The 13,422-nt window shown below is 33.1% G+C and overlaps 1 protein-coding gene across 1 annotated transcript in view; it reads left to right on the plus strand.

Moving 5' to 3' along the window:
* LOC127839731 (beta-1,3-galactosyl-O-glycosyl-glycoprotein beta-1,6-N-acetylglucosaminyltransferase-like) overlaps window positions 1-13,422 on the plus strand; it is a 29,984-nt gene that overhangs the window by 11,879 nt on the left and 4,683 nt on the right. The window contains exons 2-3 of the mRNA XM_052368117.1: window positions 2,053-3,142; window positions 6,075-6,301. Coding sequence (XP_052224077.1) covers window positions 2,103-3,142; window positions 6,075-6,301 — 1,267 coding nt within the window. The 5' untranslated portion in view covers window positions 2,053-2,102. The remainder of the gene's footprint in view (window positions 1-2,052; window positions 3,143-6,074; window positions 6,302-13,422) is intronic.

Raw genomic sequence — 13,422 nt, forward strand, 5'->3', positions numbered from 1 at the left:
TGTTCGTGGGACGTTACTGTATAGACTTCAAAGTTATTTAGAAGAATTGATGTGTCGATTTCGCTAGATATTGCTGAAACTTGTTGTGGATTGAAATAAACAACAACATTATCAGCCCAGGAATGAGTTTTTATCATCACAACGGAAACATTTCATGTAGCTGCCTATACCGGATTGTTGAACATTATTTATAGCGTAGTTTCATTAGCGACCCGGCGTATGGGGAAGTAAATATAAAGAATAATATCATTAATGTATACAAAAAATGAGGGTCCGTAGAATAGACCATCGAGAAACACAACATGTAATGATAAGTGTTGGCAGCCATATATCATCACACATGTGCACCTCTCATATAAATAATCTGTTAGTCTTGCTAGCTGATTGCCCGTGATTTTATGAAGTCGAATTTAAAGTAAAAAAACATTGAACTATCACAAATGACTGCTGTAACATGTAAACCGTCATCAGGACATTACAAAGAGAGTGATATATAGACACTTATTGATAAATTGTAGAATCTGTAGGTATGTAACTAGATTGTAATTAGGCTTTAAAGTATGTAGCCTTATTATGATTTAACATGTATGTATTTAAATGTATGCTGAGGCATTTGTTTATCACGTTATAAAAGGAGATTTCTTAATATTTTCCTACATCATCAGGATAATTTTTTTGTAAATTGCACGTACATTTGTTGATTTTGTGAGCTCTTGAGAATCCAACCAGAGCTCATAACAACATTTAAGATATTTTGGACAGGACTGTCAAAACTAAATGCAATTGTTTCAAGACACGATCGGAACCAAATGCCTTTCCGGTTTTCAAATATGTTTCAGAATCAATTAAGTTTTGTCGGGGAGTTATGATTTTCGCAAGGATAAGAGAATCTGGCTATTTGGATTTTAAAATATGCTTATGTGAATCGTGTATAAGTAGACTGGATTGCGATTGAAATAATTATTTCAATATGTTTGCCCTATTGAATGTTGGCAAATATATATATGATACCATTTCAAATTATAGGCTGAAGCTTCATAATTAAAGTATTCTGTGTTTTTAATGTCTTGATAGGCTTCCAGAAATCGAAAGTAAAGTAATAATGTTCACATAATGTTTTAGCAATTTCATCAAAATGAAATTTCTTCGCCGATTTGTTTACACAATTACGTTGCGTATTACCTAATTAACAATATATCTGCACATGAATCTTCAAACTAAACGATTAAGCTAGATGAAGCATTTTTGGAAATACTTTAACCCCGACGGATTATTTACGTTAGTTGTTATGAAAACAGTTTTAGATGAAATAGGTTTGTCACAGTAGGATTTGAAATTGTGCACACCTAGAAGTATATGTATCAAAATTAATGTCATAGAATGTGGTTTAATCGAATTTATTTCAACAGTTTTCTTAATTTCAAATGGTCACCATATTGGTACCTATATAAATTTCGTCTATACTTCTCTAACAGAAAGTTGCAAATACAAGGATATGGCATCATATGGTTGCACATACCTAGGCTTGTGGGGTAGGAGTTAATCATATTATCAATCAAATTAAAATAAACAGCTACTTGTAAATAAATCGACTTTATAAACTGAAAATACATTGAAAACTTTTTGTAAACCAATTTCGGATGGCATTTGTTGTTTTGATATGGATATCGAAAAATGAAATGTAATATCCGGTGATATATTGCGAATCTGATCTATATGAAAATATTAAGCAAAGAATTGTTTCAGTTGCGTACATATTTAATACGTTAGATTAAATAGCTAGTATGGATGTACTTCAATTATATTTCTATTTAGTATGCATTATTCAAACAATACATATACGGACGTACATCCCGAATGTTCAGGTAGTTGGTGTAAATACATTTACACTTATTTCAAAACTGCCTATGAGATAGATATGATCTTTTTTAATGGCGCTTTTGTTGTTCTTAATTGCGCAGATGTTTAAAAATTGGATTTAATAATTTCGGGTAAATTGCTATCAGAGATGTACCGTCTTTAAGTATTGTATATCGATATCTCTGCTTACAGGATTGCGAAATAACAACAACGAAGGGGTGAATGACTCTTCCATCAGCATCATGTCAAATCTTACCAGATACATAATTCCGTTCGGAATCATCTCTATCCTGATGCTATTTATATTTTTGCTACACACCGGCCTATTGTTACCGAACTTTAAAAGGGTTATGATGAAAAACTCATCCAGTAATAATGTTGCCTTCGTTTCTGCACATGATATTCGTGAGCAAAGTGGTCTCACTGATAAAGGCTTCGAAGTGTCCGGCTACAGGCAGAATGTCGACATTGGAGCGAGCTACCAGACAACGCCTCCTTTTGAGAATGACTTGAGTTTTAATGTGAACGAATATAACGTTACAGACGAGACAATAGAGCTTCTTGGCTACATGGGCAAAAACAACTCAACGATTTCAGTGAGGTTAAGCGGGCTTTCAAATTTGTTAAGTATCATAAAACCGTATATAAAACAAGACAATAAACTGAAACATATAAAATTACCACACACATCTTTGTTTCATTATACAAGATTGGTAACTGATGTTAACTGCAACGCTATATTCCAGGGTGATAAAGATGAAATAAAACGTGCAGAGAACATTACTCGAGTTAGAAATTTTCTGCAACCTCAAAACTACTCAGAAATGACGAAAAACTGCTCATATTTTAAACGTCAGCGTGGCTATATTGAGCACCATTTAACTGAAGTTGAACGTGACTTTCCTATAGCGTTCAGTCTTTTAATGTTCACAGATATTGAACAATCTGAGAGACTCCTACGTGCCATTTACAGACCACAGAACTTTTATTGCATACACGTTGACTCCAAAACAGATCAAGCCATGTACGACGGCATGTCTTCAATTGCGAGTTGCTTTGATAATGTGATTATGACGTCAACACGATTTAACGTTCAGTGGGGTACAATGACCGTTCTCGAGCCAGAGTTGCTCTGCATGCAAGAGCTTTGGAACAAAAGTACAGCGTGGAAATACTTTATTAATCTGACTGGACAGGAGTTCCCGTTGCGAACAAACTACGAACTTGTACGTATTTTAGAGGCGTTCAATGGATCAAACGACATAATGGGATTATTAAAAAGGTAAATTGAAATCAAAGTACATTATTGCAGTTATAAAAATTGCCACTGCTTAAATGTTCCGTTTTGCATTCAGTAAAGAAACGCAATATGGTATTAAATAGTATTACTATGATGTTTAATACAAATTGACATGTATGAAAAACAGAATAAATAATGTTAAAGTTCTCCTTTTCTTAAGGATGTAACCATTTATAAAATCTTTAAGTATGACTAAGAAGTAAAAGTTTTTAACCTGCCATAGGTCTTTATTTTGCATATCGGCTACCAAGTGAAAGTTTGCCTTTTAGTTCAAATCTCGACACAATTCTTTGTGTCGTTATATTAATTTATTTATTTTATTAATTCATGTCATAAATCCATAATACATTGATATGATATTTTTTTTAAAGGCAAGGTATTTGCGTTGTAAACTGCAAAGAACTTGTAATACGTTACGTAAAAATACCCCCAATACACAAGTTACATGCATACACTTCAGAATAATTAATATTAAATCGCTTTCATAAATAGGTTAAAGAGTTCTGCACTTTGAATTCACAGTAAACCCAATCATTATTATTTAAACAAAATAGTAACTTTTCAGTCTTCCATTGTTGACATTGTTATTGTCAATATGTTAAGCGTCTCACTGTTAAAGTGTGTCCGCATAATTATTATATAATTTTTTTAAAAATCATTTGACGCTTATGAAAACATTTGCACAATGACTATCTTCTTATTTTATTTGTGAACCAATTTTTAATTTATTTCTGAATAATACTTTTTTAGCTTATGCTTTGCTTATGCAGAAAAAAGAGTCGTTGGTTTCGTTACCAAAAGATAAGATTGTGGACAGGGGTTACAAACTTTGAATAAATTGTTTCTATATTTGAATCTCTTTTACTTAATAAGTATCCAAAACAAGATTTAACTAAGATATTTAGCTTTTTTTAAAGAACACTTAATGAAGCACAACAATCTAAGAATTAAATTGAAACAAATATATCATACAATCATACACGATACTTTTTTCGGTTGAGACATTTAGGAAATGCGAGCTAATCTACTCGCCCCGGCGTCGACATCGGCTTGTGACCTAAGTTTTTTGGTAAGTTACATCGTCAAACATGGCTTGAGGCTTTCATTCTAATTTAAAAATAAATAATTCAACATTTAAATGACCCCAATGGTAAATGTAAATGGTTTGGTAATTTTTGTTGAAATTTTGTCAAAAAAATGGGTAATACACAATAGATGAAAAGTCTTAAAGGATAAATGTATTCCATATGCTTAGATTTAAAATGCGTCTCTAAAATTTCCCAAATAAATGGCATGTTTACATTTAAAATATGATAACATATTCGCTTTAAAGACAGGTTGAAACTGAAAATAAATTTCAAACTTCATATATAGACACTTTGAATTAAGAAACCCTCTCTTACTTGCAACGTTTTTCCTCAATGGAGAAAAAGCCGGTACTGTTCCCATTATAAAGAATTAGCGAGTATAATCTTAAATTTGAAAACATTCGCGTCTGGAAATCTTCAAATTGGGAATTTTGGAGGGCTTAAGTTGAAAATACGCGTTATGATATTCTTTCAAAGGCATTATCTAGTGAAAATTTATTGCTAAAGTTGTTATACAAAGAACATATACAGTAGGTTGGTTTTGCTACTTGAACAACACATTATTATCATGTTATATCACTGCATCTGAAATGGGAAATTTAATGTCATGACTGGTCTTGATATGTTTCAACACTTCGGGGGCCTGATTTAACACTGGCTTATAACTTGCTATACTTCAACAGGTTTAGTTTTCTGGGAGCCGCATAACGGTTAAGGCTTTATTAATTTATTTTATACTTCACACTTTCTATTATGATTCATTTTAATTCAGAGATACACATTCACTTTTAAGTTAAAAAAGTGCTGACGACATTGACGAAAAATAACAACGAGAACTGCCAAATTGATTGAATGCTGTGTTTGATGAAATTCGAATGAATACTTATGAAATTTAATTTGTTCATGCTAATGACTCTTTTTTGCTTAAATTGCTTACGTTTTGGAAGTTTCTCGGATGGCACTGATTTATATTGCCATAAACGATAACTTTATGAAGAAGGGAACAATATGTAGAAAACAATGAGTAATACCATATATACAAACATAGCTTGGGATTAAATATAGGGTTAATAGACAATTATTTCTACTAAAATGCTACATTGAGCTTTTGTAATGAAACTGAATGTATACATGTATTTTATCCTGACCTCGATAGCGTTTCATTTGACTGAAAACGGTTTCGTAAAATGGAAAAATGGATGCCGCAATATAACCCAGGAATGAATTGAGCTATTTGTATGCAACTACTAACATAGATATATGCTTCATCAAACCTTTATTTGATTTTCAGGTCCATGTCACTCTTATTAATATTGAGTAGTAAATATACACTATTCCGCTGATAAGACATTCACAATTAAATTGAGCTATAATATTAAAGAACGTCTGATGTTTACTCATGACCAACGATAACACAAATAATAACATGATAACATCTACCACATATAAATGCTCATCGCCATTGTACATAACCAAAGGGAACAAAAATTAAAGAGCTCTTCATTTAACGAATATATTGTAAGCCCCCTATGACATTTGCAATATATGCGTTCAAAATGGCATAATATTTTCATGCAATTTACCGCTTTATTTATGAGGTATAAAATTAAGTGTTTAGGAATTTACGTAGCATTTCTAAATCAAGTGTTATATTCATGCCGTTCAACAAATACACCCAGCCCAAATATATTATATAACGTATGAATATTTACTGACCATTTTTCATGCAAATTTAAACTATTTATAATATGAAATATATACTGTTTTTCAAATATGTTGATGACGTAAGTCAATAAACGTTTTATTAACATTCTAACTGATTTCAGAGCCAACAGGGATCGGTGGCAGAAAGCCGGTCCACCACCTCACAACATCACGGCGTTAAAAGGGGCCGTGCATATTGTGGCCAACAGAGGCTATGTGAAATTCATATTACACGACAAACGAGCCCATTACCTATTGAACTGGACGAGACAGACGCAGGTGCCCGATGAAACGTTCTTTGCTACGCTCAATCATAACCCTCAACTCGGTGTACCAGGTGCTTACATAGGTAGGTTCATTATCGTTTTTTAACACGGTTTATTTTCATTTAACAAAATGTACCAAGAACATGTATGACATAATTTAAGCGCAAGGATGAGTGATATTTAATAATTCATTAATTATGAATAACAATATACTGCATAAGCCTTTTCCGGTGCATTTACTGTACCAAAACAGGACTCGCCGGTGCTACTTGTCTTTATTGTTTATAATGCAAACACTGTAGGTCTTCTTTTATATTTTAATGTAAACTTCGAGTCATTCAATTTAAATGGAAACGACTGATCTCGCATTATTTATCGTATATTGACAATTAGATTAACTGACCAGATTTTAAAGCAGCAAGATTAATATTGACTTCTGAAGTTATTATGATACAGAAAAATGTGTTGTTCCATTTTGCCGTTAATTTAATAAATTATGTTTTACGTTGAAGAACTTTGAATTGTCAATGGTGAGAAACGTCTTTGGGCGAAACTGGACAGAACATCAAAAACAAAAAAAATATAAACACATATCATTTGCAGTAGTGTATATCGTTAGTTTATAGCATTACTTTTTTCTTTAAAAAAACACTCGTTTTTACAGCTATTATGGCAGAATATTTTAACCATCTACCCTAAGCTAATCCAAGGTTGCGTTAATTCCGAAACGGTTCAGAATCACTCGGCCATTTCCGAATGCTGACTTCAGAAGAATATTATAACTTACTCCATATATGGTCCATATATGGTCAAACATCTGTGGACGATCCGCCTAGTGCATATTTACATTAACGAACATGTTTCAGAACAAAAAATGGTCAAGCTGAAAGTTTTATTTCTAGCAGATAACTTAGCAGCACTTGATCACCGCCATGGTAATGTAATTACAAAAATCGGCCTAAAATGTGTAAATATCATAATATTGGCTATGTACAGGACATATGCCTGGGGTGGAATTCCAGAAGCATCTTAAGTTACATTTTATTCTTATCCTTAAATTGGGAAATTTTCTTAAGTGTTTCATTTCATATTGCAATAGATTGGCATCAAGATATTTAATTAAATAACATAATTATGCCAATGTTATTTTAGTAATACAAAAAACACACATGTGTCTTGCATTGTGTGTTGTGAATATCATCAGAATTCATTCCTCAACCGAATATCGGTGCACATTATTTTTGTTGTTCACATTTTGTCTATACGGTGCACTGCATTTAGCAAGATAATGTTCTCCAAGATCTAATATATTTATATATTTGTATTTACCTTGTGTTTAGTCCGTTATATGTTGTTTGTTGTGAGAATAATCCAACATATTCGAAATTCCTGCACTGTCAAAATCGGTGCAGCAATGTATATTGATGACGTCATACGTAGGAATATGGTGGAGTGTTATTGCATGTATTTGACTTTAAAATAGGCTGTAAAATTATAATATTCACTCCTCTATTTGTATGAAAAGATGATATTTATTATAACTTGCAAACTCTTCATTTATATTAACTGTTAAAACATAATAGTTTGCAGGGAACTATTTGAGACGCTGAATGCGTAAGAATTGCTTAAGTTTTCATGCTGCAGCATTTAATATTGTATTGTTATACATGCATATTTAAAGGTGTCTATTGTTTCAAGTCATCAAACTTATTGCCTTCTTTGATTAAGATGTGATATTTATGATGATTGTCGATTTATTATAATTAGAAGTATATTCTTGTTTACATGTAACCGCATTACTTCCATACATGGTGCAGGATGCTGCAGGATTGTGATTGGCTGCAGCTGAATCTTTGGCTGCAGCCAAATCTGCAGCATCCGAAGGGTATATAAGGAGGTTCTCCGCACAGTTTTGGCAACAGTTGCTAACAACAAACATCACTGTCAAACATCGATTGAAAACCCTTCCAAAAAGTAAGAAACAAACAGTTATACTTCATAAAACATTTTCATTTCACGAATTAGACGTAATAATCAGAATTTGTTTGTTACATTAACTACTAACTACTGGTATTTAAGTAAAACGAACGTTTTTAGTATTTCATAAAAAATCAGTACTATTTATGATATTGACAACCTTAAAGCAGAGCAACTGTTCACCAAACGTCCATCCTTTTTAAGTCAACTCTAACAGTCTAGAGATATTATTGTATTATATAATGTTTAATGCTTGTCTGAATAAAGATGCATTATGTAAAACGTTAAACGGTCTCCGTCTTCCTTCTAAGAGTTTGTTGCTTGACTCAAACTCAAACTACAATTGAGCGCATAGAGATGAGCAATTGTATCTTACATGTAAGGTAGCTTACTGTATACACATCTACAATTAAATTAATCTTAACATTCGCCATTTGGTTATTATTAAAATACGCGTGCGTGTGTTTAGTTTTTATGTAGATGTAATTGCATATTTCTGCCTTTAAAAATCATGTTATATCATTTTATATTATTCGCAAATATATTTGAATTAGAAATATTTATGATCTCAGAGTTGTTTAAACAAATTCACCATCTGTTCATTGGTAAGAGATGAAAATATTCAAGCGATTTCAACTTTATTTAAATAAATTATTTAACTGGATTAATTTCCGAAACTTTGTTGTTGTCTTGCAAGTAAAGTATACTCCAACAATTTAAAAAATAGTAAACAAGTCCCTTAACGACCTATGAAGTCTTGATGATTATAGCAAAGGAAAGGAAAATGTTACGCTGGACTTTTTTTTCAAAGGTCAGTGTCTGATGGTCTCAGGTCTTTTGTTTTTAGTTGAGAGTTTATAGTGTAAAATAGTAATATTTGAATAAGGACAAATTCGTATGACCTTGTTAGCATTGCTATATAGACTTCTTTGTACTTGATATCAACGCACCAAACTCAATAAATAGTTGCAGTTTTTTTCTTTGGATTAACTATACTAGCATATTTTCACAATTGCAATTTGTCAGTAATTTACTATGAAAAAACAAAACAAATCATTTTCTGAAAAACAAAACTTGGATTAATATAATTATTCTGAAAGCAAACTTAAGCATGAGAGTTGTTTATTCCAATTAACATTTTATGTGGCTAAAGGTAACTGAAATAGAACCGCGTCGATTATAGGCGGCAATCTATGTTTAAAAAGCCTTTAACAGTTGCAACAGTTTACGGTAAATGCACATAAAGGGGCTTATCAGCAGCTGAGAGTTGCATTATTGCAACTGGACCTTGAACCAGATAAGAAACCCCACAACATTTTCACCAGGTTTTATGATAATTAACTTCCTTACTGGCACATTATCTGATTAAAAAGGTAACACTGCATGGTACTACAATTGTCCATAATCAGTCAATAATGACCACTGTGAGCATCAGAAAGTAATGTTCCATCACTAATTGAGTTCTGTCATGGTCCTGAATTTCTGTAACATTTTTAAAGGGATTTTCAACATCAAAAGGCAGCTCGGGGAACCTAAAAAATTACTGCAATATTTTAATTATAAACAACTCACACATTTGGATTTCCTCTGACAATGCACACACTGGCTCTTAAAATGCATTACGAGTAGCTTAAAAAATATAATTTAAGTGCTTGTTCAAAATTACAACCAACAAGAGCTGTCACCATAGGATGACTTATGCCCCCTATAAACGCTTGATAAAAGTTATGAGCTTTTTTGGAAACGTAAACGCAGATTTCAAAACCTAAACGCAGACCCTAAGTTCAAGGTCAAGGTCACAGGGGTAAAAAATTGTGTGGGTATGTAAAGGCCCTGTCCATATACACATGCATACCAAATATGATCGTTATATCTCAAGGGACATAGAAGTTATGAGCATTTTTCGAAACCTTAACGCAAAGTGTGACGGAAAGACGGACAGACAGACGGACAGTCCGATCACTATATGCCACCTTTTCTTCGAAAAGGGGGCATAAAAATACAATTAAAGTGCTTTTTTGAAATTGTCATATATTTGTGCAACTGGTATGTTTCACCACATGATCTCCTCTTGTTCTTTTCAAGCAGGGAACATAACCTGTCTTACTTGCTATGTGGCAATGCAACATAATGCTATTAATATTAATGATAATGCTATTAATATTAATGATAATGCTATTAAATATAATGATATTAATACGGAAACGTATATAGTAAAACCTAATAAAGTGGTCATGCCGGAATAATTTATATCGACTTACTGTGAAATAACATGGTATGTCGACATAGTTTTGTAGCTTTTACCACCTTAATTTTACTCGTCAAAACGACACTAAGTTGAAGTCTCGACGTAAATGTGTCCGGCTTTTCCCGAAAATATATTTGGTCGACATGATTTTTAGTTTCTGGTATATTCTTTCGAAACACGCAAGACCTCAGACAGTCCATTTTTATTTATATCATGGACGAGTTCGAAAATGGTCAAGATCGGTTGGAAAATATGGCTTTCAGGGGGTGGGGCAGTTTTCTCTATATGTATAGTTTTGTTTGAAAATGGTTCTGGTCCGTCAAAAAAATTTACGTCGAGACTTTAACTTAATGTCGTTATGGCGAGTAAAATTAAGACGGAAAGCCTTCAAAACTATGACGACATACTATGTTATTTCACAGTAAGTCGATATAAACTAATCCGGCATGACCATATTATTTGGGTACCATATACGCTTCCATAATTTTCAAACAACGCCCTTTGTCCACATAAATTATATCGACTCCTTCAGTTATATCGCCATATCAACATTATGTTACATGCAAGTCATCAATATATATGCCGTCATACAGTAAACAACACAGAAATAGTTAAATTTACAAGACGGCCAAAGGATAAAATATCGTCAGAGATTTAGGCTCTTATGCCAGCATGCGGGTTGTTTAAGTCTTGACAACTTTTCTTATGTCGACAAATCAACATAATTTTAGGCGTCATACTCTTTTAAAAATGACTTGCCATCGTAGTTTTAGTCGGCACAATGAGTTATTTTTTACGACATGACACCTTTTTGATATCATGCCGTCATAGAATGTTGACATCATCACAGTATCAGGGTGTACCATATACGTTTCCATATATTAATGTTGGTGGGTTTTAGACATAACATGTTTTCACTGATTTCCCTGTGGCCTGCATAGGCTTATATGGAATGACGCATTTTATGCGCACGCATTAAAACCCTTTTCATAGAGCGAGGCTCATACGTTAAAAAAATTGATGGCTATATTTGGGGAAACTTTGTCTTCATCGATCTACATCCACATGCAGATTTAAAGATTGACCTGGAGGTGCCTCTTACATGATGTCATCTTTTATTGAAAAGAACTAGACTAACTGTGGGCGTTTTACTTGTTGTTTTGTTTAAATTAAACAATACAGAAAATAGAAAATGAAATTGACAAAAATGGTTGTCAAGTGATTTGCTGTTCAGTCCAGTTGATTAAAGCTATGTGTAGCCTGGTGGGACTAAAGTCAATTGCCTAGAAATGTCGATTCTGACAACTGCATTATATAAAAGCTCCCGTTTTTAAATGGTTGTATACAAATTCAGAAATACGCTGATTCAGGTTATCTTAACATTCCAAAAATAAACTTTTGTACCCTTTTTAAAAAAAACAGAGTGGGCTTAATAATTATACAGTTCCATCAGTAACAACAGTTGTGTTTGTGAAACAGCAATGCCCCCTACTGCACTTTGAAGAAGCTATTTTAAAGAAAAATATAAAGTCCGTGACCCATAACTTCGTCAACAGTCAATGGTCGGAACGAAACTCAAACTTGATTTTTATGCCCCCGAATCGGGGGTATATTGTTTTTGGCCTGTCTGTCATTGTATGTGTGTGTGTGTCCCAAAACGTCAACCAAAACTTTAACCTTGCTCATAACTTTTGCAATATTAAAGATAGCAACTTGTTATTTGGCATGCATGTGTATCTCATGGAGCTGCAAATTTTGAGTGGTGAAAGGTCAAGGTCATCCTTCAAGGTCAAAGGTAAAAAAAAACAAATTCAAAGACTTTAACCAAAACTTTAACCTTCTTCATAACTTTTGCAATATTGAAGATAGCAACTTGATATTTGGCATGCATGTGTATCTCATGGAGCTGCAAATTTTGTGTGGTGAAAGGTCAAGGTCATCCTTCAAGGTCATAGCTTCAAAGCGGCGCAATAGGGGGCATTGTGTTTCTGACAAACACATCTCTTGTTAAGTCATATAGTTGATGCACCTACCAAAAATAAGGTCAGTGTCTGAAACTGTTCCGGAAAAAAAGTCTAGAAGTGTTATTCTAGAGAAAATTTCAATGTCCAAGGCCCGTAACTTTGCCAAAAATCAATGGCCTGGAACAGAATACAGTTCATGGTGTGTGTTATGTAGAAAGTCTGACACACCAAAAACAAGGTGAATATAAGCAAGCTTTTAGGGATAGAAATCTAGAAACGAAATGCCGGACGGACATACTAAGTGAGAGACAGTGTGACTGCTATATGAAACCCTACTAGGGTTATACAAATTCAAAATTATCTTGAGAATAAACGATTTCAGATCAAAGGTAAGGCCATCGGACTCTATATGTTCAACTGGATTTCTAGAAATTTTTAAACACTTTAAACCCATAATTCCTCAATCAAAAACAGTGGACGCTGAAGTAGCCATACATACAAAACCCAATAATGACAGTACATGTTTATAATTAATGTATCTGCCAGATCATGACTGCAAAAAGCGTAATAAACAACTATGTTAAAATAGTCACAATCACATGTGTATTGACCTTGAAGGCCAGACTTTATCAGTGTGAAGTGACAGCCATTTATTGCATAGAAAGTGTCAATTCATATTAGGAGCAGTAGTAGACACACATCATTAAATTGACTCAAATTCACTCGACAAAAGTTAGGCTTCACTGACTTAAAAGTTAAATTTTGGATATTAAAGCGTGATTATACGATTTTTATATGTGTTGAATTGTAATATATTGATTCCAATATGTTATACTAACACACAATATGCAAGAAAAATGATACATTTAAGACGAATTTCATAAAATGCAGCAAATACAAATTAGCGCCCCGAGCCGATTGTGACGAAGATAGTTCGTACATATTTTCCTACGATAACCTATGCATTCGTCTTTTTAGTAAGTGTTCGTGTGTCGTATGAATCGATATCGCTGCA

The sequence above is a fragment of the Dreissena polymorpha genome, chromosome 7, assembly GCF_020536995.1.
Source record: "Dreissena polymorpha isolate Duluth1 chromosome 7, UMN_Dpol_1.0, whole genome shotgun sequence".
NCBI classification, from domain to species: domain Eukaryota; kingdom Metazoa; phylum Mollusca; class Bivalvia; order Myida; family Dreissenidae; genus Dreissena; species Dreissena polymorpha.